The sequence below is a fragment of the Epinephelus lanceolatus genome, chromosome 15 (genome assembly GCF_041903045.1).
Source record: "Epinephelus lanceolatus isolate andai-2023 chromosome 15, ASM4190304v1, whole genome shotgun sequence".
NCBI classification, from domain to species: domain Eukaryota; kingdom Metazoa; phylum Chordata; class Actinopteri; order Perciformes; family Serranidae; genus Epinephelus; species Epinephelus lanceolatus.
In genome coordinates, this window is record NC_135748.1 from 44175001 (window position 1) to 44196948 (window position 21948).

The 21948-nt window shown below is 48.7% G+C and overlaps 1 protein-coding gene across 11 annotated transcripts in view; it reads right to left on the reverse strand.

Moving 5' to 3' along the window:
• larp1b (La ribonucleoprotein 1B) overlaps nt 1-21948 on the reverse strand; it is a 67262-nt gene that overhangs the window by 37300 nt on the left and 8014 nt on the right. For 4 of the 11 annotated variants that reach the window (XM_078175390.1, XM_033643078.2, XM_033643076.2 and 1 more), the window contains exons 3-10: nt 16535-16591; nt 15473-15704; nt 10079-10252; nt 9071-9196; nt 8772-8940; nt 4268-4412; nt 3838-4015; nt 876-1048 (exon numbers count right to left, since the gene is read on the reverse strand). In XM_078175390.1, the coding sequence (XP_078031516.1) occupies nt 876-1048; nt 3838-4015; nt 4268-4412; nt 8772-8940; nt 9071-9196; nt 10079-10252; nt 15473-15704; nt 16535-16591 (1254 nt within the window). The remainder of the gene's footprint in view (nt 1-875; nt 1049-3837; nt 4016-4267; nt 4413-8771; nt 8941-9070; nt 9197-10078; nt 10253-15472; nt 15705-16534; nt 16592-21948) is intronic. The other 7 variants (XM_078175392.1, XM_078175391.1, XM_033643077.2 and 4 more) reach the window with 3 other exon arrangements.

Below are 21948 nucleotides of genomic sequence, written 5' to 3' on the forward strand. Positions count from 1 at the left end.
GATGGAGGAGGGTGGAGCAGGATGGAGGAAGATGGAGGAGGGTGGAGGAGGATGGAGGAAGATGGAGGAGGGTGGAGCAGGATGGAGGAAGATGGAGGAGGATGGAGGGGGATGGAGGATGGAGAATGGTGGAGGAGGATGGAGGGGGATGGAGGATGGAGGAGGGTGGAGGAGGTTGGAGGGGGATGGAGGAGGGTGGAGGAGGATGGAGGAGGGTGGAGGGGGATAGAGGAGGGTGGAGCAGGATGGAGGAGGGTGGAGCAGGATGGAGGAAGATGGAGGAGGGTGGAGGAGGATGGAGGAAGATGGAGGAGGGTGGAGCAGGATGGAGGAAGATGGAGGAGGGTGGAGGAGGGTGGAGGAGGATGGAGGAGTATAGAGGAGGGTGGAGGAGGATGGAGGAGGATGGAGGAGGGTGGAGCAGGATGGAGGAAGATGGAGGAGGGTGGAGGAGGATGGAGGAAGATGGAGGAGGGTGGAGCAGGATGGAGGAAGATGGAGGAGGGTGGAGGAGGGTGGAGGAGGATGGAGGAGTATAGAGGAGGGTGGAGGAGGATGGAGGAGGATGGAGGAGGGTGGAGGAAGATGGAGGAAGATGGAGGAGGGTGGAGCAGGATGGAGGAAGATGGAGGAGGGTTGAGGAGGGTGGAGGAGGATGGAGGAGGGTGGAGGAGGATGGAGGGGTATAGAGGAGGGTGGAGCAGGATGGAGGAGGATGGAGGAGGGTGGAGGGGGATGGAGGAGGATGGAGGAGGATAGAGGAGGTTGGAGGAGACAGACAGGGATGATGATGAGGAAACCACAGAGAGAAAGAGGTGATGATGATGAAGAGATGAATATAAACATGTCTATCTAAGGCCTGAGTCACTGTGTACCTTTCCAGAGGGCTGACGGTGGCGTTTCTCCACCTGGATCCAGGCGTCAGGTTCAGGGTCGGGCTGGGGGGCTGTTTTGGCTGAGAGGGAGTCCTGGCTGGAGGAGCTGGGCTCAGCTGAGGAGTCCTGAGGCTCAGCTGACTCAGGAGGAGTCTTCTTCACAGGTGATGAAGCTGAATATATATAAATATATAGTTTAACGCTCACCGACGGCTCACGCTGAATATATACACATATATATATATATATATATATATATATATATATATATATATATATATATATATATATATATATATATAGAACGTGAGGGAACGTGTGTGTGTTCATGGTGATGAGGGAACGTGAGGGAATGTGTGTGTGTGTTCATGGTGATGAGGGAACGTGTGTGTGTCACTGGGTGTGGTGACATGATGGCTTCTGATTCAGAATGAAATAAATCTGAATAAAATCATTCTGAATTAAAGTCTTTCCAGGTAGTTTACATGGGAAATATTCATTCTGAATGAGGGTTTACACAGAGATCAGTTCAATCACCTTTATTCGGGTCTGCGCAAGGTTTGGGGCAGGGAAGGTTTCTGATTGGATAGGGGGCGGGGCAGATGTTACGTGTTTATGTTTACCGGAAGAAAACACTGTAGTCCTCGCTCTGGATAACAAGATGCTTGACGACGCCGTTCTTAGTGCCTTTTTCAGGCTTGTTTTGCTTATATTCTTGACGCAGCAGTATGACAACAACCTTGTTCTGCTAATGCTTCGTCTGTTGAGGAGGAGAAGGGAGGTAGAAGGTCCAAGAAGGGAGATAGAAGACCGTGCTTCGGCAAATGGAAACTGGTGAGTGCAACCAGTCCGACTGCTCTATCTCAGCCCGTTGCTATGCGCGCTACATTTGTCATCGTGCCCAAAGGGCAAGGAAACGAGCATGTGCAGAAAGACCGGAATGAACTTAAAGAGGAATGAGAGTTTACATGCACCAGTGTTTCCCATTAATTAACGAAACTATGGCGGTCCGCCATAGTTTAATTTGACCCGCCATAGTTTCTAAATAAAAGATTTATGCTGCCGAAAGTACTGACTTCTCATGATATAAATAATATCTCGTACGCCGTAGCGTTTTGTGCCGATGTGCTCAGGCTGTCAGATCCAGCGCTTGACAGTGGGAGCATTTCACTCCACTAAAAATACGTGTGTGCGAACTGTAAAAAATATTTAGGGGCACATGAGCCCATAAAAAAAAATCAGCCTAAGCAGCCTATATTTTTGTCAATAAAAAAATATGATAATCTAACCGCAAATGTTGGATAATCTAACCGCCTTCCCTCTTCTCTCTTCCCCGTGTGACATGGTTATGGGCGGTTTTCCAAGCCACTGTCGGCACATTGAATCTAAGACCCACTCCACGCCTTCTCTCCTCCCTCTTTCCAACTTGCGCAGGTAGGAGGGACGGAGGTGGGACAGACGAGTAGCTGCGCCAGCACGCACAGTGTGCCAAACTTGCAAAATCCGCCTGGCCACACCCAGTTGGCGAAGCGCCCCCGCCTCGCCCGGTCTGCGAAACTAGAGCCAAAAGTGTGGAGAAGAGGGACCGGGGAAAGTGGCAGACCTCCAGGGAAGCCTGCTCCGTTCTCCCCGTAGTTAGGGACCGTTCTCCACGGTACTGCTGCTGGGCAGGGTGTAAATAAGTCCTGCAGAGTTTCAGAGGACCTGGAGAATGTTTTAGGATAGTAATAACATTCTATAAGATAATCATCTTACAAAGATAATATAAGATTTAATAACATTAAAGACAAAATGAAATTGACAAAATACTTTTTCAAAACTTGATGATTTTACCTTTCTGTACATTTTGTATACATTTTGTATATATCGTCCTGTGCTGTCACAGTACGGGTGTCAAGGTTTGGTGCATGCAGTCATACAACGAATACGTCTGAGTGAGTATTAAAAAAAAGTCGTGTCCTTACTTCAATCCAGGTGGTGGTAATGAGCCTAAAAGCTGCCAGCAACCATCATTACAGACAAAAAAGAAGCAGTTACAAAAACAGACGAAGAAGAAAGGTGATGGAGAGTGTGGAGTTAGAAGAGCCGCCGGCTTCATTTAAATCACCCTTATGGGAACACTTTGGCTTCCCAGTGCAACATAACAGCGATGGCACACGAGCAGTGGACCGGACAAAGACTGTCTGTCTGCGATGTTTCACTGAGGTGTGGTACGTCTCTGGAAACACATCAAACATGTTAATGCATATAAGACGGCATCATCCTGATATGTGTATCACTGGTGCGAAGAAAAAACAACTTGTGTGCAACAACTTATTCCCGCTGCTTTTAAGCAGCCTCTTGACATGAACACAGACAGGGCCAAAAACATCACCGAAGCAATTTGCATATTTGTTTTATGTTTTATTCTTTTTTTACTTTTATAACAGGAGATGGTTTTTAGTTTTGCAGTCAACTGGTGTCTGTTCAAAATAAATTTAAAACAGCTAGTGTAATACATGTGTGACTTTTTGTTGCTTTTTTCCCGCTGTACCGAACCCGTACCGAAGCGTGACCCCCACACCGAGGTACGTACCGAACCATGACTTGTGTGTACCGTTACACCCCTAATGAGTTCATCACCACACCTTCACTTTAACACCTCTTCATTTTGGTGTCAAAGAACAATGACGGAGGAGACAAAGAATGTGAAAGAAGAATGTTGAAAGAGAGGAATGTAGAAGAAAGTCAAAGAAAAAGCCGACTGAGGAGGAAGAAGAATGTTAAAGTAGAAGAAGAAGAATGTTGGAGGAGGAGAAAATAAAGAAACAGAAGAGGGAGAAGAATGCTGAAAAAGAAGAAGACAAAGAAGACAAAGAAAAAGAAGAAGACAAGGAAGAAGAAGAAAGATGAGGAGAAGAAGAGGTGAGGAAGAGTAGCAGCAGCAGCAGTAGAAGAAGAAGGATCAGAGCTGAATACTGACCAGAGTTTGTGGAGGTGAGGTTCTGTCGAGGGACGAACTCAGGACAGTTGATGAGCTGAGAGAAGTCAGTACGAGGGGAGCCAATGATGGGGGGGGTGGGGATGGGCCAACGCTCAGGGTCAGTTTTACAGCGAACTTTATCATCCACCAGCTCCACCTCTTTACTGCTCTTCAGGGCCTGGAGATAGAGTATTGATTAAATATAATTATTAGATATTTATCACTTATTAATCATATTTATTACATGTATTAAATCCAGGTTAAACACAGGTCCCTGTGAGTGAATCCCAGAGAGTAGTCAGGTCCCACAGCCTGTACCTTCACTCAGTGAGAATCTCTACAAACATTCTTCTCACAGAGCTGAAGCTCCAGGTCAGCCTGCAGAGGATGATGGTGATGGTGATGAAGATGATGATGGTGGTGGCATTACCTCCATGATGAGGCTGATGTCCATGGTGAGGGCCTGCACTCTGTGGAAGCTGGCGATGAGGGAGATGGGGAGGAAGCCCTGAGCGTCCATCTTCCTCCTCAGGAAGAAGTCTCGCTCCAGGTTGTGGAGGCTGAAGTAGTACTCACTGCAGGAGGAAGACGAGGAGGAAGAGGAAGAGGAGGAGGAGGAGGAGATGCATTCAGTGCTCATCTAACAGCTTGTGAATTCATCCAATCAGGATTAGACCAATAACCAACCAACATTAACCCTTTAGTTACTGTTAACTGGGACAGACTGGTTTCCAGTACCATCCACCTCTCTACTGGCACATAGCTGCTTTCACACTGCCTGGTCACAGCGAGTATATCGCTCCATTATGTTGCCTCGCTGCGCTGTAAGGTAAGATTGTGGAACATTGGGAGAGAGTTGTCTCGTCTCTGAGCCGGAGACAGAGACAGTGACAGGTGTATAACCAGGACAGGTGTATAAACAGGACAGGTGCAGGACAGGTGTGATGTTTTTAATGTCTGTTAGAGATTTAAAGCAGCAGTTAGCAGCTAACTCAAAGAATAACAGCAGCTGTTAGCAGTGAGTGGCTAACTCAAAGAAGAACAGCAGCGTTAGCAGTTAGCAGCTAACTCAAAGAACAGCAGCTGTTAGCAGTTAGCAGCTAACTCAAAGAAGAAGAACAGCAGCTGTTAGCAGTTAGCAGCTAACTCAAACAATGAGGTCCAGGAGGTCCTCACCCTCTGAGCAGAGGACTAGATCAGCCGCCATATAACAGGGACGCTAAATGATTATTATTGACATGTGATGTCATTGTTATTGTTTATAAAGAGCTGCTGACACGTATGTTATATGTCACACTAGAGACTGACTTTTGGTTCTGTGTAAAAATACAAAGTAGACATAAAGAAGTGACGTCGTGGTGACATCTCTGTGTGAGGAGGGCTGAAGACTGTGGAATATAAGACAAGATGTGATGTGATGTCACAGACGTGTTTCAGTGTTCAGATGAGCTCCATGTCACCATCAGACAATCTGTAGTTTTATTATTCCTCTACATGTTCCTGTAAAACACAGGAAATGTAAAATCCTCTGACTTTCTCAGTCACCACACACACACACACACACACACACACACACACACGTCAGTGCGTGAAGTTCTGCCTGCAGGCGGTGAACAGCCATGTCTTCATGTGTGAGTGAGCAGCCTGAATAACACTGAGGGAGACGAGAGAGGAGAAGACAGGAATGCCCCCCCCCCCCCCCAAACACAGGGGTTTTTTTTACACTTCCTGTCTCAGTATAATTCATCACCGTCCCTCTGAAGCTCTCAGACTATATTTAGAGTCAACAACCCCCCCTCCCACCCTCTGAGGCTGCTGCTGCACCCAGGACAGAGAGAACGCTGCCCCCTGCAGGACACCACCAACACACAGGACCTACACTCTGTACACACGCCTGTACATCAGTCACACACTTACAACCTGCTCTGTACACACGCCTGTACATCAGTCACACACCTACAACCTGCTCTGTACACACACCTGTACATCAGTCACACACTTACAACCTGCTCTGTACACACACCTGTACATCAGTCACACACCTACAACCTGCTCTGTACACACACCTGTACATCAGTCACACACCTACAACCTGCTCTGTACACACACCTGTACATCAGTCACACACCTACAACCTGCTCTGTACACACACCTGTACATCAGTCACACACCTACAACCTGCTCTGTACACACACCTGTACATCAGTCACACACCTACAACCTGCTCTGTACACACGCCTGTACATCAGTCACACACCTACAACCTGCTCTGTACACACACCTGTACATCAGTCACACACCTACAACCTGCTCTGTACACACGCCTGTACATCAGTCACACACTTACAACCTGCTCTGTACACACACCTGTACATCAGTCACACACCTACAACCTGCTCTGTACACACACCTGTACATCAGTCACACACCTACAACCTGCTCTGTACACACACCTGTACATCAGTCACACACCTACAACCTGCTCTGTACACACACCTGTACATCAGTCACACACGTACAACCTGCTCTGTACACACACCTGTACATCAGTCACACACCTACAACCTGCTCTGTACACATACCTGTACATCAGTCACACACCTACAACCTGCTCTGTACACACACCTGTACATCAGTCACACACCTACAACCTGCTCTGTACACACACCTGTACATCAGTCACACACCTACAACCTGCTCTGTACACACGCCTGTACATCAGTCACACACCTACAACCTGCTCTGTACACACGCCTGTACATCAGTCACACACCTACAACCTGCTCTGTACACACACCTACAACCTGCTCTGTACACACACCTGTACATCAGTCACACACTTACAACCTGCTCTGTACACACACCTACAACCTGCTCTGTACACACACCTGTACATCAGTCACACACTTACAACCTGCTCTGTACACACGCCTGTACATCAGTCACACACTTACAACCTGCTCTGTACACACACCTGTACATCAGTCACACACCTACAACCTGCTCTGTACACACGCCTGTACATCAGTCACACACCTACAACCTGCTCTGTACACACACCTACAACCTGCTCTGTACACACACCTGTACATCAGTCACACACCTACAACCTGCTCTGTACACACACCTGTACATCAGTCACACACCTACAACCTGCTCTGTACACACACCTGTACATCAGTCACACACCTACAACCTGCTCTGTACACACGCCTGTACATCAGTCACACACCTACAACCTGCTCTGTACACACGCCTGTACATCAGTCACACACCTACAACCTGCTCTGTACACACACCTGTACATCAGTCACACACCTACAACCTGCTCTGTACACACACCTACAACCTGCTCTGTACACACACCTGTACATCAGTCACACACCTACAACCTGCTCTGTACACACGCCTGTACATCAGTCACACACTTACAACCTGCTCTGTACACACGCCTGTACATCAGTCACACACCTACAACCTGCTCTGTACACACACCTGTACATCAGTCACACACTTACAACCTGCTCTGTACACACGCCTGTACATCAGTCACACACCTACAACCTGCTCTGTACACACACCTGTACATCAGTCACACACTTACAACCTGCTCTGTACACACACCTGTACATCAGTCACACACCTACAACCTGCTCTGTACACACACCTGTACATCAGTCACACACTTACAACCTGCTCTGTACACACACCTGTACATCAGTCACACACCTACAACCTGCTCTGTACACACACCTGTACATCAGTCACACACTTACAACCTGCTCTGTACACACACCTGTACATCAGTCACACACCTACAACCTGCTCTGTACACACACCTGTACATCAGTCACACACTTACAACCTGCTCTGTACACACACCTGTACATCAGTCACACACTTACAACCTGCTCTGTACACAACGTGTTGTTTAAACGCTCTGAGCAATAACATCGTGGCGTCCATGTTGTTTCCACATTACAACTTAAACCTGATAGACACTCTGACCTCAGATCATCCAAGGAGCACATGAATGCACCATAGGCATTGGCTGGCGGAGGTCATGACCTGAGTTTAATTTAAACAGTCCTCGTTCTTAGTGACACTCTACACTGCAGATTTAGGAGAACTGAGAAGACGACACGTCACAAACCAGAACAACAACCAGTTTAACTCAGGACTCAGGAACACCGTCCTCCTCTACATCTGTGGCTTCTGTATAATTGATCAGTTGATCCGATCACACCTGATGGGATCGATAGAGGAGAGGAGCTGCTGTTAGTGAGTGAAAGCAAACATTAGACCCACTGATGTTCAGTTTCACTTTCACTGCTCCTGACGTTCTGCTGCTGATAAACAGTTCAGCTCCAAAAACAGAGCGTCTAAACATGGCGGCAGATGTTTGAGTGGTGGCAGGACGTCACAGATGAATAACTGTGGGGGAAACCCTGAGTTAAAGATGTTTCTATCACAGCATTACTGCAGGGTCATCAACATCAGAGGACTTAAACCTCAGTAATGTAAGACACAACATGTCGGCTCACAGTATGAAAACTGGAACCTGTAATCATGATCCAATCAGCTCTGTGATGTCACTGCAGGATGGTTCATTGGTCCATCCTGTGTACGTCTTTAATAACGTTCATCATCAGATACATTCAGCTCCCCCTTTACACACACACACACACACACACACACACACACACACACACACACACACACGCACACACACACACACCATGTTCTCCACCAGTTTCCTTCATTAATTATGAATAAATAAGTTATTAACTGTGCTCCTGAGGAGGTGACACGTATCAATGAATTGTTTCATTGTTTCATCAGTTGGTTTGATCTTCTTTCTGTCTGTGCTGTAAAACATCCTTCGTACTGAAAGTCAGACGCCACTTCAGCTGGACTCAAACAGAAACACTCACATTTGTCGTTTGATGTATTCTTTCAGGAGCTTTTCATCCACCGTGTACATCTGGACCTTGTTTCCATCATCGTAGTAATAAACCATGTTGGTGCCGAACTCTGAGGGAACCTGAACGGAGCCGTCGGACGACTGAGAGTCTCTGAAGCTCTGAGAGAATTCGTAGCGGCCTGAAGGAGCAGATACAAACATGTGTCAGAGGGTCTGAGGACTGATCAGCTGTGGCCTGCTGAAGGAAACTTTAATGTTACCCTGAGGGGGAACAATGGCGGTTAACATGGTGTCAAACTAAAACCATACCTCGGCCTCGACCTCTCCCACGCCCACGTCCTTTCCCCCGGCCTCGTATTCCTCCACGAGCGCTCCCGCCGTCACTTCTGACGCTGGTGGTGTCGTCCCCAAAGTCCCGAGGCTCTCTTCTCCAACCTGACAACAAGACAACAGGAAGGCTAAGTGCGATCCTACAGATACAGCAGGTAGAGGGTCATGAGACAGGGTGAGGAAAAAGTAACAGGAAGTTATCAATCAATTAATGGACGCCATTTTGAGTTGAATAAGTGAACTGTTAGGTGGTGAAATGATGACAAAGATTCTCCCTGACGACTCTGGCTGTTATTACTTTCATTATATTTACATATCTGTGTGTTTGAGTCCAAAACACTGACAGGAAATGTGAAACAGTCAGATCAGACTTTATCTGAAGTCTGTGACATCATCTGCTGAGACGGATACACAGATCGACCACGATCGACCAGGAGAGACGTTAGTCTGTGAACTGTTATAATAACTGAGAGAAGAGATGTGATGTGTTCAATGACCTCCTGTACTGACAGTATGTGTGATGTGTTCAATGACCTCCTGTATAGACAGTATGTGTGATGTGTTCAATGACCTCCTGTATGGACAGTATGTGTGATGTGTTCAATGTCCTCCTGTACTGACAGTATGTGTGATGTGTTCAATATCCTCGTGTACTGACAGTATGTGTGATGTGTTCAATGATCTCCTGTACTGACAGTATGTGTGATGTGTTCAATGACCTCCTGTACTGACAGTATGATGATGAGTCTCTTCTGAGTGATGAAGGCTCAGAGTTCAGACTTTGAATCAGTCTGATGAGATGTAACGACCCACTGAGAGCAGATTGATTAAAGAACATTACATTAAAACACAGCGTGCTCCCATCATGCACTGCATTAGTACGGAGACAGACGCCGACACAGAGACAGATGGTAGCTGAGACAGAGCGAAGCCAGCAGCAGAGTGAGGAAACACGACACAGACTGAAGGCGTGAACACAACACTTACTCCTGCTGCTATCATGCGCCCTGTTACTATGGAGTGTGTGATTGGGCGACACGGGGTCGGGTGAGTCGCTGGTGGGCTCTGCGTCTGAGCGTGCCGTACCCCCGCCGGGTGTCTTGTCGCCGTCGTCCGTGGACGCCTCCTCCAGCGGCAAAGAAACCCACTTACGTTTGTTACCTGGCGATGATTGCACACCGAAAACACAGCGTGAAGAGGTTTGATCCAAAACAAACAAACAAAAGAACCCGCTGGAGATCCAGTGTGGATCAAATGACATCATCAGTGTGAGTCTGTGACATAATGATCCAGTTTAACCCTTTGACCTCCTCCATACCTGCAGGCTTTGTTAAATAATACTTCACAGGGTTCCCCCTCACATGTTCATGGATAAAACTTCAAAACCTTCTCAGGACTTTTCAAGGACCCAAAGTCTTTGTGTTTCTGTACCTGCCATTATTCAAACACATCAGATTCAAACTATTAAAACATCGTTTAAGAGCGCCGGCACACGTGAAGAGAGACGAACGCAGGAAGACGCTGAAGAAACACACGTGATGGAAAACAAAACACTGTCACACATTAACAGCTCCAGGAAATTAATCTAATGTCATGTTTCACGTTACATTTAAGATTACTGACACTATTTATTTCATTACACTCCACAAAATTCCAGGACTTTTCCAGGCCTGGAAAATGCTGAACCATCACGAGGTGAGTGAATGATGATCATTTAGGAGGTGAAATATTCCTTTAACCCTGTCAGTGATTGTCAAACAAAACAAGATGGCGCCGACCAAAGTGCCAAAAACCACTGTGTGACATCACTGTAGCTGATTTCATTATTTTAAACAGTCTACGGTCGGTACGACTGAGTACGGACTCACGTTTAATCAATCTGTGTCAGAATTCAGCACATCTGGGTTCTGGCTGCGACGAGGCCACCGAAGGGGACCACTGACACTCCAGACGTCAGAGGAAACCCGGGTCTCAGCTGGAATGCAGCGCCGTGGAAACCTTCCTTGTGTCTCGACCGACGGTGTATCGGACACATTTTCCACTCCCACGTTTCCCACAGCAGATACGCTCTGGTTTTAATCTGTGTGACTGTCCTCACGTCTCAGTGAGGGTTCATGTCTCAGCTGCATCTCACGGGCGCAACCTGATGTGTTTATTTACACTTAGAGTCTGCATTTGTTTTTCAACAATACGTGTGTAAACATGAGGACGATGGCCAATGAAAAGGCTCCATTTTCTACAGAGTGCTGCTGATTGGACAGAGACTCTGCTCCAGTCTGTCTCAGAGCCTCACTTCACTTCTGACTCTTTACAACTACAGTTATTCTTTCGTTATTAAAAATGTACCAAAAAGGTTCAGCTGGTCCCAGAACTGAACCATGTCCAACCCTGGACGGCAGGGACACGATGACGTGGTGTGTGTCTTATTGGACGGCAGGGACACGATGACGTGGTGTGTGTCTCTTATGGACGGCAGGGACACAATGACGTGGTGTGTGTCTTATTGGACGGCAGGGACACGATGACGTGGTGTGTGTCTCTTATGGACGCCAGGGACACGTTGACGTGGTGTGTGTCTTATTTGACGGCAGGGACACGATGACGTGGTGTGTGTCTCTTATGGACGGCAGGGACACGATGACGTGGTGTGTGTCTTATTGGACGGCGGGGACACAATGACGTGGTGTGTGTGTCTTACTGGACGGCAGGGACACGATGACGTGGTGTGTGTCTCTTATGGACGGCAGGGACACAATGACGTGGTGTGTGTCTTATTGGACGGCAGGGACACGATGACGTGGTGTGTGTCTCTTATTGGACGGCAGGGACACGATGACGTGGTGTGTGTCTCTTATTGGACGGCAGGGACACAATGACGTGGTGTGTGTCTCTTATTGGACGGTGGGGACACGTTGACGTGGTGTGTGTCTCTTATGGACGGCAGGGACACGATGACGTGGTGTGTGTCTTATTTGATGGCAGGGACACGATGACGTGGTGTGTGTCTCTTATTGGACGGCAGGGACACGATGACGTGGTGTGTGTCTTATTGGACGACGGGGACACAATGACGTGGTGTGTGTCTCTTATTGGACGGCAGGGACACGATGACGTGGTGTGTGTCTTATTGGACGGCAGGGACACGATGACGTGGTGTGTGTCTCTTATTGGACGGCAGGGACACAATGACGTGGTGTGTGTCTTATTGGACGGCGGGGACACGATGACGTGGTGTGTGTCTCTTATTGGACGGCGGGGACACGATGACGTGGTGTGTGTCTTATTGGACGATGGGGACACAATGGTGTGGTGTGTGTCTCTTATTGGACGGCAGGGACACGATGACGTGGTGTGTGTCTAATTGGATGACGGGGACACAATGACGTGGTGTGTGTGTCTTATTGGACGGCAGGGACACGATGACGTGGTGTGTGTCTCTTATGGACGGCAGGGACACGATGACGTGGTGTGTGTCTTATTGGACGGCAGGGACACGATGACGTGGTGTGTGTCTCTTATGGACGGCAGGGACACGATGACGTGGTGTGTCTCTTATTGGACGGCAGGGACACGATGACGTGGTGTGTGTCTCTTATGGACGGCAGGGACACGATGACGTGGTGTGTCTCTTATTTGACGGCAGGGACACGATGACGTGGTGTGTGTCTCTTATGGACAGCAGGGACACGATGACGTGGTGTGTGTCTTATTGGACGGCAGGGACACGATGACGTGGTGTGTGTCTCTTATTGGACGGCAGGGACACGATGACGTGGTGTGTGTCTCTTATTGGACGGCAGGGACACAATGACGTGGTGTGTGTCTCTTATTGGACGGTGGGGACACAATGACGTGGTGTGTGTCTTATTGGACGGTGGGGACACGTTGACGTGGTGTGTGTCTCTTATTGGACGGCAGGGACACGATGACGTGGTGTGTGTCTCTTATTGGACGGCAGGGACACAATGACGTGGTGTGTGTCTCTTATTGGACGGCAGGGACACAATGACGTGGTGTGTGTCTTATTGGACGGTGGGGACACGTTGACGTGGTGTGTGTCTCTTATGGACGGCAGGGACACGATGACGTGGTGTGTGTCTTATTTGACGGCAGGGACACGATGACGTGGTGTGTGTCTCTTATTGGACGGCAGGGACACAATGACGTGGTGTGTGTCTCTTATTGGACGGTGGGGACACGTTGACGTGGTGTGTGTCTCTTATGGACGGCAGGGACACGATGACGTGGTGTGTGTCTTATTGGACGGCAGGGACACGATGACGTGGTGTGTGTCTTATTGGACGACAGGGACACAATGACGTGGTGTGTGTCTCTTATTGGACGGCAGGGACACGATGACGTGGTGTGTGTCTTATTGGACGACAGGGACACAATGACGTGGTGTGTGTCTCTTATTGGACGGCAGGGACACGATGACGTGGTGTGTGTCTTATTTGACGGCAGGGACACGATGACGTGGTGTGTGTCTCTTATTGGACGGCAGGGACACGATGACGTGGTGTGTGTCTTATTGGACGACAGGGACACAATGACGTGGTGTGTGTCTCTTATTGGACGGCAGGGACACGATGACGTGGTGTGTGTCTTATTGGACGGCAGGGACACGATGACGTGGTGTGTGTCTCTTATTGGACGGCAGGGACACAATGACGTGGTGTGTGTCTTATTGGACGGCAGGGACACGATGACGTGGTGTGTGTCTTATTGGACGGCAGGGACACAATGACGTGGTGTGTGTCTTATTGGACGGCAGGGACACAATGACGTGGTGTGTGTCTTATTGGACGGCAGGGACACGATGACGTGGTGTGTGTCTTATTGGACGGCAGGGACACGATGACGTGGTGTGTGTCTCTTATTGGACGGCAGGGACACAATGACGTGGTGTGTGTCTTATTGGACGGCGGGGACACGATGACGTGGTGTGTGTCTTATTGGACGATGGGGACACAATGGTGTGGTGTGTGTCTCTTATTGGACGGCAGGGACACGATGACGTGGTGTGTGTCTCTTATGGACGGCAGGGACACAATGACGTGGTGTGTGTCTCTTATTGGACGGCAGGGACACAATGACGTGGTGTGTGTCTTATTGGACGGCGGGGACACAATGACGTGGTGTGTGTCTCTTACTGCACGGCAGGGACTCGATGACGTGGTGTGTGTCTCTTATTGGACGGCAGGGACACGATGACGTGGTGTGTGTCTCTTATTGGACGGCAGGGACACGATGACGTGGTGTGTGTCTTATTGGACGACGGGGACACAATGACGTGGTGTGTGTGTCTTATTGGACGGCAGGGACACGATGACGTGGTGTGTCTCTTATGGACGGCAGGGACACGATGACGTGGTGTGTGTCTCTTATTGGACGGCAGGGACACGATGACGTGGTGTGTGTGTCTTATTGGACGGCAGGGACACGATGACGTGGTGTGTGTCTTATTGGATGACGGGGACACAATGACGTGGTGTGTGTGTCTTATTGGACGGCAGGGACACGATGACGTGGTGTGTGTCTTATTGGACGGCAGGGACACGATGACGTGGTGTGTGTCTCTTATGGACGGCAGGGACACGATGACGTGGTGTGTCTCTTATTGGACGGCAGGGACACGATGACGTGGTGTGTGTCTCTTATGGACGGCAGGGACACGATGACGTGGTGTGTCTCTTATTGGACGGCAGGGACACGATGACGTGGTGTGTGTCTCTTATGGACGGCGGGGACACGATGACGTGGTGTGTCTCTTATTGGACGGCAGGGACACGATGACGTGGTGTGTCTCTTATTGGACGGCAGGGACACGATGACGTGGTGTGTCTCTTATTGGACGGCAGGGACACGTTGACGTGGTGTGTCTCTTATGGACGGCAGGGACACGATGACGTGGTGTGTGTCTCTTATTGGACGGCAGGGACACGATGACGTGGTGTGTGTCTTATTGGACGGCAGGGACACGATGACGTGGTGTGTGTCTCTTATTGGACGGCAGGGACACAATGAGGTGGTGTGTGTCTCTTATTGGACGACGAGGTGGCAGCAAACATGAGATGAAGAGCAACATATGACATCATGAGAGCAGAACATGCATCAATCTGAGCGGTCCCTGATCAATACGGTTATTGACAGACATGCTTCCTGTCTGCAGCACTCGGTGAACACATTCACCTCCAGGTACACGTGAAGACTCGTTACGTCAGAGACGAGTCGTTAAGGTTGATGTTGTGGAGATGAATCATTTCGCAGGTCAGAGAAGAAACCAGTTTTAATCTGATCAATAATCAGCTGATTGGTTTAAAGGACGCTGATCAACATGCTTCAGTCAGACAGAGACGATAATATAAAACATGTCCTCACCCTCACCTCCCCTCTTCTTCAGCCCGCCGCTCTTGGTGTCCTGACCCGTCTTGGACTCTCCGTCTTTGGGCAGCTCTCCCAGCGGCTCCAGCTGAGCCTCCTGGTTCTCTTTGCTCTCACCGCCATCATGGCTGCTCTCGGACTTCCTCTCCGTTCGATCCCTCCTCTTCTCCTTCTCTCTGCGTGACGACGGCGGCTTCTTCCCGTTGTTGTTCAGGACATTTTGTTGTTGCTGGAAGATTTAAATCACACTGGTGAAACTTCACGAGGCTTTTTTTATTCTTACACATTCTCTTTATGAATCTGCTGAAACTTTTGTCTTCATACACAGATTAAACAGCTACAGACTGAGGTGTGTCACAGTGTCACTGTTCACACACCTACAGAACAGACTGTCTCTTATTTAACTCCTCATCTACTCACAGAAATGATTTAATTTGTTGGTAAATCTCTGCTTTGACGGCTCTGTACTGTGCAGACGTTTTTGCTCCGACAGTCAGTCTGACCTACAGTCGATGGTTTCTTAACTCACTTTGAGGCACAACGACACAAACACATCACAGACATTTTGTCACGGTTGTTGTTCTTTAAACACAGAGCTGAAGATGTGTCGCACTGTTTCAAAGAAAAGAAAATAATCTTCAGACTCTCTGATGGAAACACACACAGACATGTTACACTCCACTAAACACACTATAATTATAACAGACACACACACACACACACACACACACACACACAGACATGTTACACTCCACTAAACACACTATAATTAATCTGGATGTGCTGTATGATGAAGTGAACTGAGCCTCAGAGAACATGTGTTTTAGTGCTCCACCTAGTGAGCAGAGATCACAAAGATCCTCAGTCATCCACCTCAGCAACACACACACACACACACACACACACACACACACAGAGACACACAGACACACAGACACAGACACACAGACAGACACACAGACACACAGACACACACACAGACACACAGACACACAGACACACACACACACACACACAGAGACACACAGACACAGACACACACACAGACACACACAGTACCTCTTTGGCCAGTTCCCCAGGTGTGGGCCAGTTTGTGATGTCACTGAAGTCACTGGACTGTAACAGAGCAGACAAAGACACATGTTAACACACAGATCCTGGGGTCCCCCCCCCCCTCCTATATTATGGTGGTTGGATCAGTGTGTGAGGGTCAGGTGGAGTCTGAGTCCTGGTAGAAACCAGCATGGAGGAAAAGGAGGTCAGTGCTCCGTCTGTGAACAAACAACACTGATAAACAAAGCGAGCAGTTTCCACCTGTGTGACTGTTGTAAATTTGGACAGGCTGATATGAGATCAAGGTTGAACACAGACCAGGTTACAGCTGCTCTCTGACTGCACTCCTCATATCAACCACACAGGACCATTCCTTCAGGGTATCATGGCTGTTACACAGCTGGACCGACCCTCTGAGGACACATGCTTTAAGGGAACTAAACTGGGAACTAAAGAAAACCCACCTGTTCTGAATGTATGTGTGAACACTGGTGACACTGAGCTCTGATGGACAGGACAGACACAAGTACAGCAGCTCAGAGTGTTTGCCTCAGGAGGCTGAAATACACCTGTTATTGATCTATTGATTTATTTCACACTGTTTTTGTTTATCCTTTGTTTTTATTGGACAGGACAGACTGAAGTGTCATAGGGGGACAGAGAGAGGACATGACATGCAGCAGAGGGCCGAAGGCTGCAATCAAACACACGGACACTGTCTCTGTACGTGGGACGCCCCTCTGTCCACTGATCCCCTGGGCACAACTTTAACTATTCATTTTGTAATATATTTATATGTCGCTGTTGTTGACAACCCTTTATTTCTTAATACACATCAATGAGGTCAAAAAGAGGCGAGTGTGAGGACGTCTGTCTTTTGATTTGTGAATGTTCTTCAAAAATATATTCGGACAAAGACTTAAACACATTATCATAAAACATACATATTTATCCATTCATTAAGTCTTACAGCTGAAGAACCACCTTCGACGCTGACGGCGACTCACTCAGTATGTTTCCATGGAAACGGTGAAGTGGAGCTACAGTCCCAGCTGGACGAGGACATCTAACTGGCCTACTGTCCTTGTCCCAGTATACAAGCACGGCAGGGGAATCCATTTATTGAGCCAAGTATGTGCGACTCCTCTACGATAGGTGGAGATATGCCCCCTTTCAGCTTGTTAGTATTGGACCTTTTTCCTGTTGACCTATTACGTCACAGACCAAACAATGGACAAACAAGTTAGCTACGGTTAGCTAGCAGCTAACTGCTACCATGGTGGACAACTTTACAACTCTGTACATTTGGTCCGTCCAAAAAGTCACGGCTCTGGATGTAGATTTCTCCATGTTGTTACCGGCTTCTTCTTCTACACATTTAATGCTATTGGACTTCCGGGTCAAAGCCCGGGGTGGAAACTGTGGAGCATGCTCAGAGCGCCTCGGCCAGTTTGGGTCTGATTGACTGTATACATGCAGGAGTCACATGATCTGGGTGTGTTAGTCCCACTGTGACACACTGCAGGACCATTTCACTCACACTGACATGTTTACAGGGATTTATATAAATCTGTTTTCTCTGTTGTCACGGAAACAGACTGACTCCATTATACTGGAGAGAAGCTGAAACCTCCTACACCCTGCAGCACACCTGAACATGTCTGACTGATGAACAGTGTAACAGGGAAGAGGAAGAATATGAGTTTTGATTTAGGGGTGAACTGTCCCTTTAAAACCAGGTGCTGAAGTAAAGGTGCTCTATGGAGTTTACATTCAGAGGATCTCACCAACATGCCTTTATCTCTGACACATGAACACATGAACACATGAACACATTTCCTTCTTCAAACATCTGAAAACCTGTTTTGTTTGTTTGTTTTTTAATATTCGAAATTGCTCAGTGTTTATGTCCATGTTTACTGTAGTTTTCTTCTTCTTCACCATCTTTACTGACACACTGCTGAATGTTTTCCACCAGCTGTGGAGTCAAACTGAGTGAAGGAGGACACGCTCTTCAGAGACCTTCAGAGGTCATAACCTCCTCACAGCACCTCTAACCTGACAGAATGTCCATGCTAACACAGTGATAATGGTTAATAACACATCAGCTGGTCCTAACAGTGTGACTTAAGTACAGCTTCAGTGTAAATGTCGCCTTTGGCACGTGACTCCAAACATAAAAACTGTCAACAGGTCACATTCTGGATCTCTAGCTTACGATTCAAGCAAAACTCCAACAGACCGGAGTCAGAGAGTCTCAGAGTCAGAGAGTCCCAGAGTCAGAAAATCCAAGAGTCAGAGTCTCAAAGTCAGAGAGTCCCAGAGTCAGAGTCTCAGAGTCATAGTCTCAGAGTCAGTGAGTCCCAGAGTCAGAGAGTCCCAGAGTCAGAGAGTCTCAGAGTCAGAGAGTCCCAGAGTCAGAGAGTCCCAGAGTCAGAGTCTCAGAGTCAGAGAGTCCCAGAGTCAGAGAGTCCAAGAGTCAGAGTCTCAGAGTCAGTGAGTCCCAGAGTCAGAGAGTCTCAGAGTCAGAGAGTCCCAGAGTCAGAGAGTCCCAGAGTCAGAAAATCCAAGAGTCAGAGTCTCAAAGTCAGAGAGTCCCAGAGTCAGAGTCTCAGAGTCAGAGTCTCAGAGTCAGTGAGTCCCAGAGTCAGAGAGTCCCAGAGTCAGAGAGTCCCAGAGACAGAGTCTCAAAGTCAGAGTCTCAGAGTCAGAGAGTCCCAGAGTCAGAGTCTGAAAGTCAGTGAGCCCCAGAGTCAGAGAGTCCCAGAGTCAGAGAGTCAGTGAGTCCCAGAGTCAGAGAGTCCAAGAGTCAGAGAGTCCCAGAGTCAGAGAGTCTCAGAGTCAGAGTCTCAGAGTCAGAGTCTCAGAGTCAGTGAGTCCCAGAGTCAGAGAGTCCCAGAGTCAGAGAGTCCCAGAGTCAGAGTCTCAAAGTCAGAGTCTCAGAGTCAGAGAGTCCCAGAGTCAGAGTCTCAAAGTCAGAGTCTCAGAGTCAGAGAGTCCCAGAGTCAGAGTCTCAAAGTCAGAGTCTCAGAGTAAGAGAGTCCCAGAGTCAAAGAGTCTCAGGGTCACTGAGTCCAAGAGTCAGAGAGTCCCAGAGTCTCAGAGTCAGTGAGCCCCAGAGTCAGAGAGTCTCAGAGTCAGAGAGTCAGTGAGTCCCAGAGTCAGAGAGTCCCAGAGTCAGAGACTCCCAGAGTCTGAGTGTCCCAGAGTCAGAGAGTCCCAGAGTCAGTGAGTCCCAGAGTCAGTGAGTCCCAGAGTCAGAGAGTCCAAGAGTCAGAGAGTCCCAGGGTCAGAGAGTCCCAGAGTCAGAGAGTCCCAGAGTCAGAGAGTCGAAGAGTCAGAGAGTCCCAGAGTCAGAGAGTCCCAGAGTCAGTGAGCCCCAGAGTCAGAGAGTCCCAGAGTCAGAGAGTCAGTGAGTCTCAGAGTCAGAGAGTCCCAGAGTCAGAAAATCCAAGAGTCAGAGTCTCAAAGTCAGAGAGTCCCAGAGTCAGAGTCTCAGAGTCAGAGTCTCAGAGTCAGTGAGTCCCAGAGTCAGAGAGTCTCAGAGTCAGAGAGTCCCAGAGTCAGAGAGTCCCAGAGTCAGAGTCTCAGAGTCAGTGAGTCCCAGAGTCAGAGAGTCTCAGAGTCAGAGAGTCCCAGAGTCAGAGAGTCTCAGAGTCAGAGAGTCTCAGAGTCAGAGAGCCCCAGAGTTTTTACTTTTATTATTGTACTTTATTTGTAAATTTAAACTTTGGCAATATTGTTAATCTACAGTCATGCCAATAAAGCTTATTGAAATTGAGTCCCACAGTCATAGAGTCCCAGAGTCAGTGAGCCCCAGAGTCAGAGAGTCCCAGAGTCAGAGAGTCAGTGAGTCCCAGAGTTAGAGAGTCCAAGAGTCAGAGAGTCCCAGAGTCAGAGTCTCAGAGACAGTGAGTCCCAGAGTCAGAGTCTCAGAGTCAGAGAGTCCCAGAGTCAGAGAGTCCCAGAGTCAGAGAGTCCCAGAGTCAGTGAGCCCCAGAGTCAGTGAGCCCCAGAGTCAGAGAGTCAGTGAGTCCCAGAGTCAGAGAGTCGAAAAGTCAGAGTCTCAGAGTCATTGAGTCCCAGAGTCAGAGTCTCAGAGTCAGAGAGTCCCAGAGTCAGAGAGTCTCAGAGTCAGAGAGTCTCAGAGTCAGAGAGTCTGAGTCAGAGAGTCCCAGAGTCAGAAAGTCCAAGAGTCAGAGTCTCAGAGTCAGAGTCTCAGAGTCAGAGAGTCCAAGAGTCAGAGAGTCTCAGAGTCAGAGAGTCCCAGAGTCAGAGAGTCCCAGAGTCAGAGAGTCCCAGAGTGAGAGTCTCAGAGTCAGAGTCTCAGAGTAAGAGAGTCCCAGACTCAGAGAGTCCCAGAGTCAGAGACTCCCAGAGTCAGAGTGTCCCAGAGTCAGAGAGTCTCAGAGTCAGAGAGTCCCAGAGTCAGAGAGTCCCAGAGTCAGAGAGTCCCAGAGTCAGAGAGTCCCAGAGTCAGAGAGTCCCAGAGTCAGTGAGCCCCAGAGTCAGAGAGTCCCAGAGTCAGAGAGTCCCAGAGTCAGAGTCTCAGAGTCAGTGAGTCCCAGAGTCAGAGAGTCTCAGAGTCAGAGAGCCCCAGAGTCAGAGAGTCAGTGAGTCCCAGAGTCAGAGAGTCCCAGAGTAAGAGTCTCAGAGTCAGAGTCTCAGAGTAAGAGAGTCCCAGAGTCAGAGAGTCCCAGGGTCACTGAGTCCCAGAGTCAGTGAGCCCCAAAGTCAGAGAGTGTCAGAGTCAGAGAGTCCCAGAGTCAGAGAGTCCAAGAGTCAGAGAGTCCCAGAGTCAGAGTCTTAGAGTCAGTGAGTCCCAGAGTCAGAGAGTCTCAGAGTAAGAGAGTCCCAGAGTCAGTGAGCCCCAGAGTCAGAGAGTCAGTGAGTCCCAGAGTCAGAGAGTCCCAGAGTCAGAGAGTCTCAGAGTCAGAGAGTCCCAGAGTCAGAGTCTCAGAGTCAGAGAGTCCCAGAGTCAGAGAGTCCCAGAGTCAGAGTCTCAGAGTCAGTGAGTGCCAGAGTAAGAGAGTCTCAGAGTCAGAGAGTCCCAGAGTCAGAGAGTCCCAGAGTCAGAGAGTCTCAGAGTCAGAGAGTCCCAGAGTCAGAGAGTCCCAGAGTAAGAGTCTCAGAGTCAGAGAGTCCCAGAGTCAGAGTCTCAGAGTCAGTGAGTCCAAGAGTCAGAGTCCCAGAGTCAGAGAGTCCCAGAGTCAGAGAGTCCCAGAGTCAGAGTCTAAGAGTCAGAGAGTCCAAGAGTCAGAGAGTCCCAGAGTCAGAGAGTCTCAGAGTCAGAGAGTCCCAGAGTCAGAGAGTCCCAGAGTCAGAGTCTCAGAGTCAGAGTCTCAGAGTAAGAGAGTCCCAGAGTCAGAGAGTCCCAGAGTCAGAGATTCTCAGAGTCAGAGAGTCCCAGAGTCAGAGAG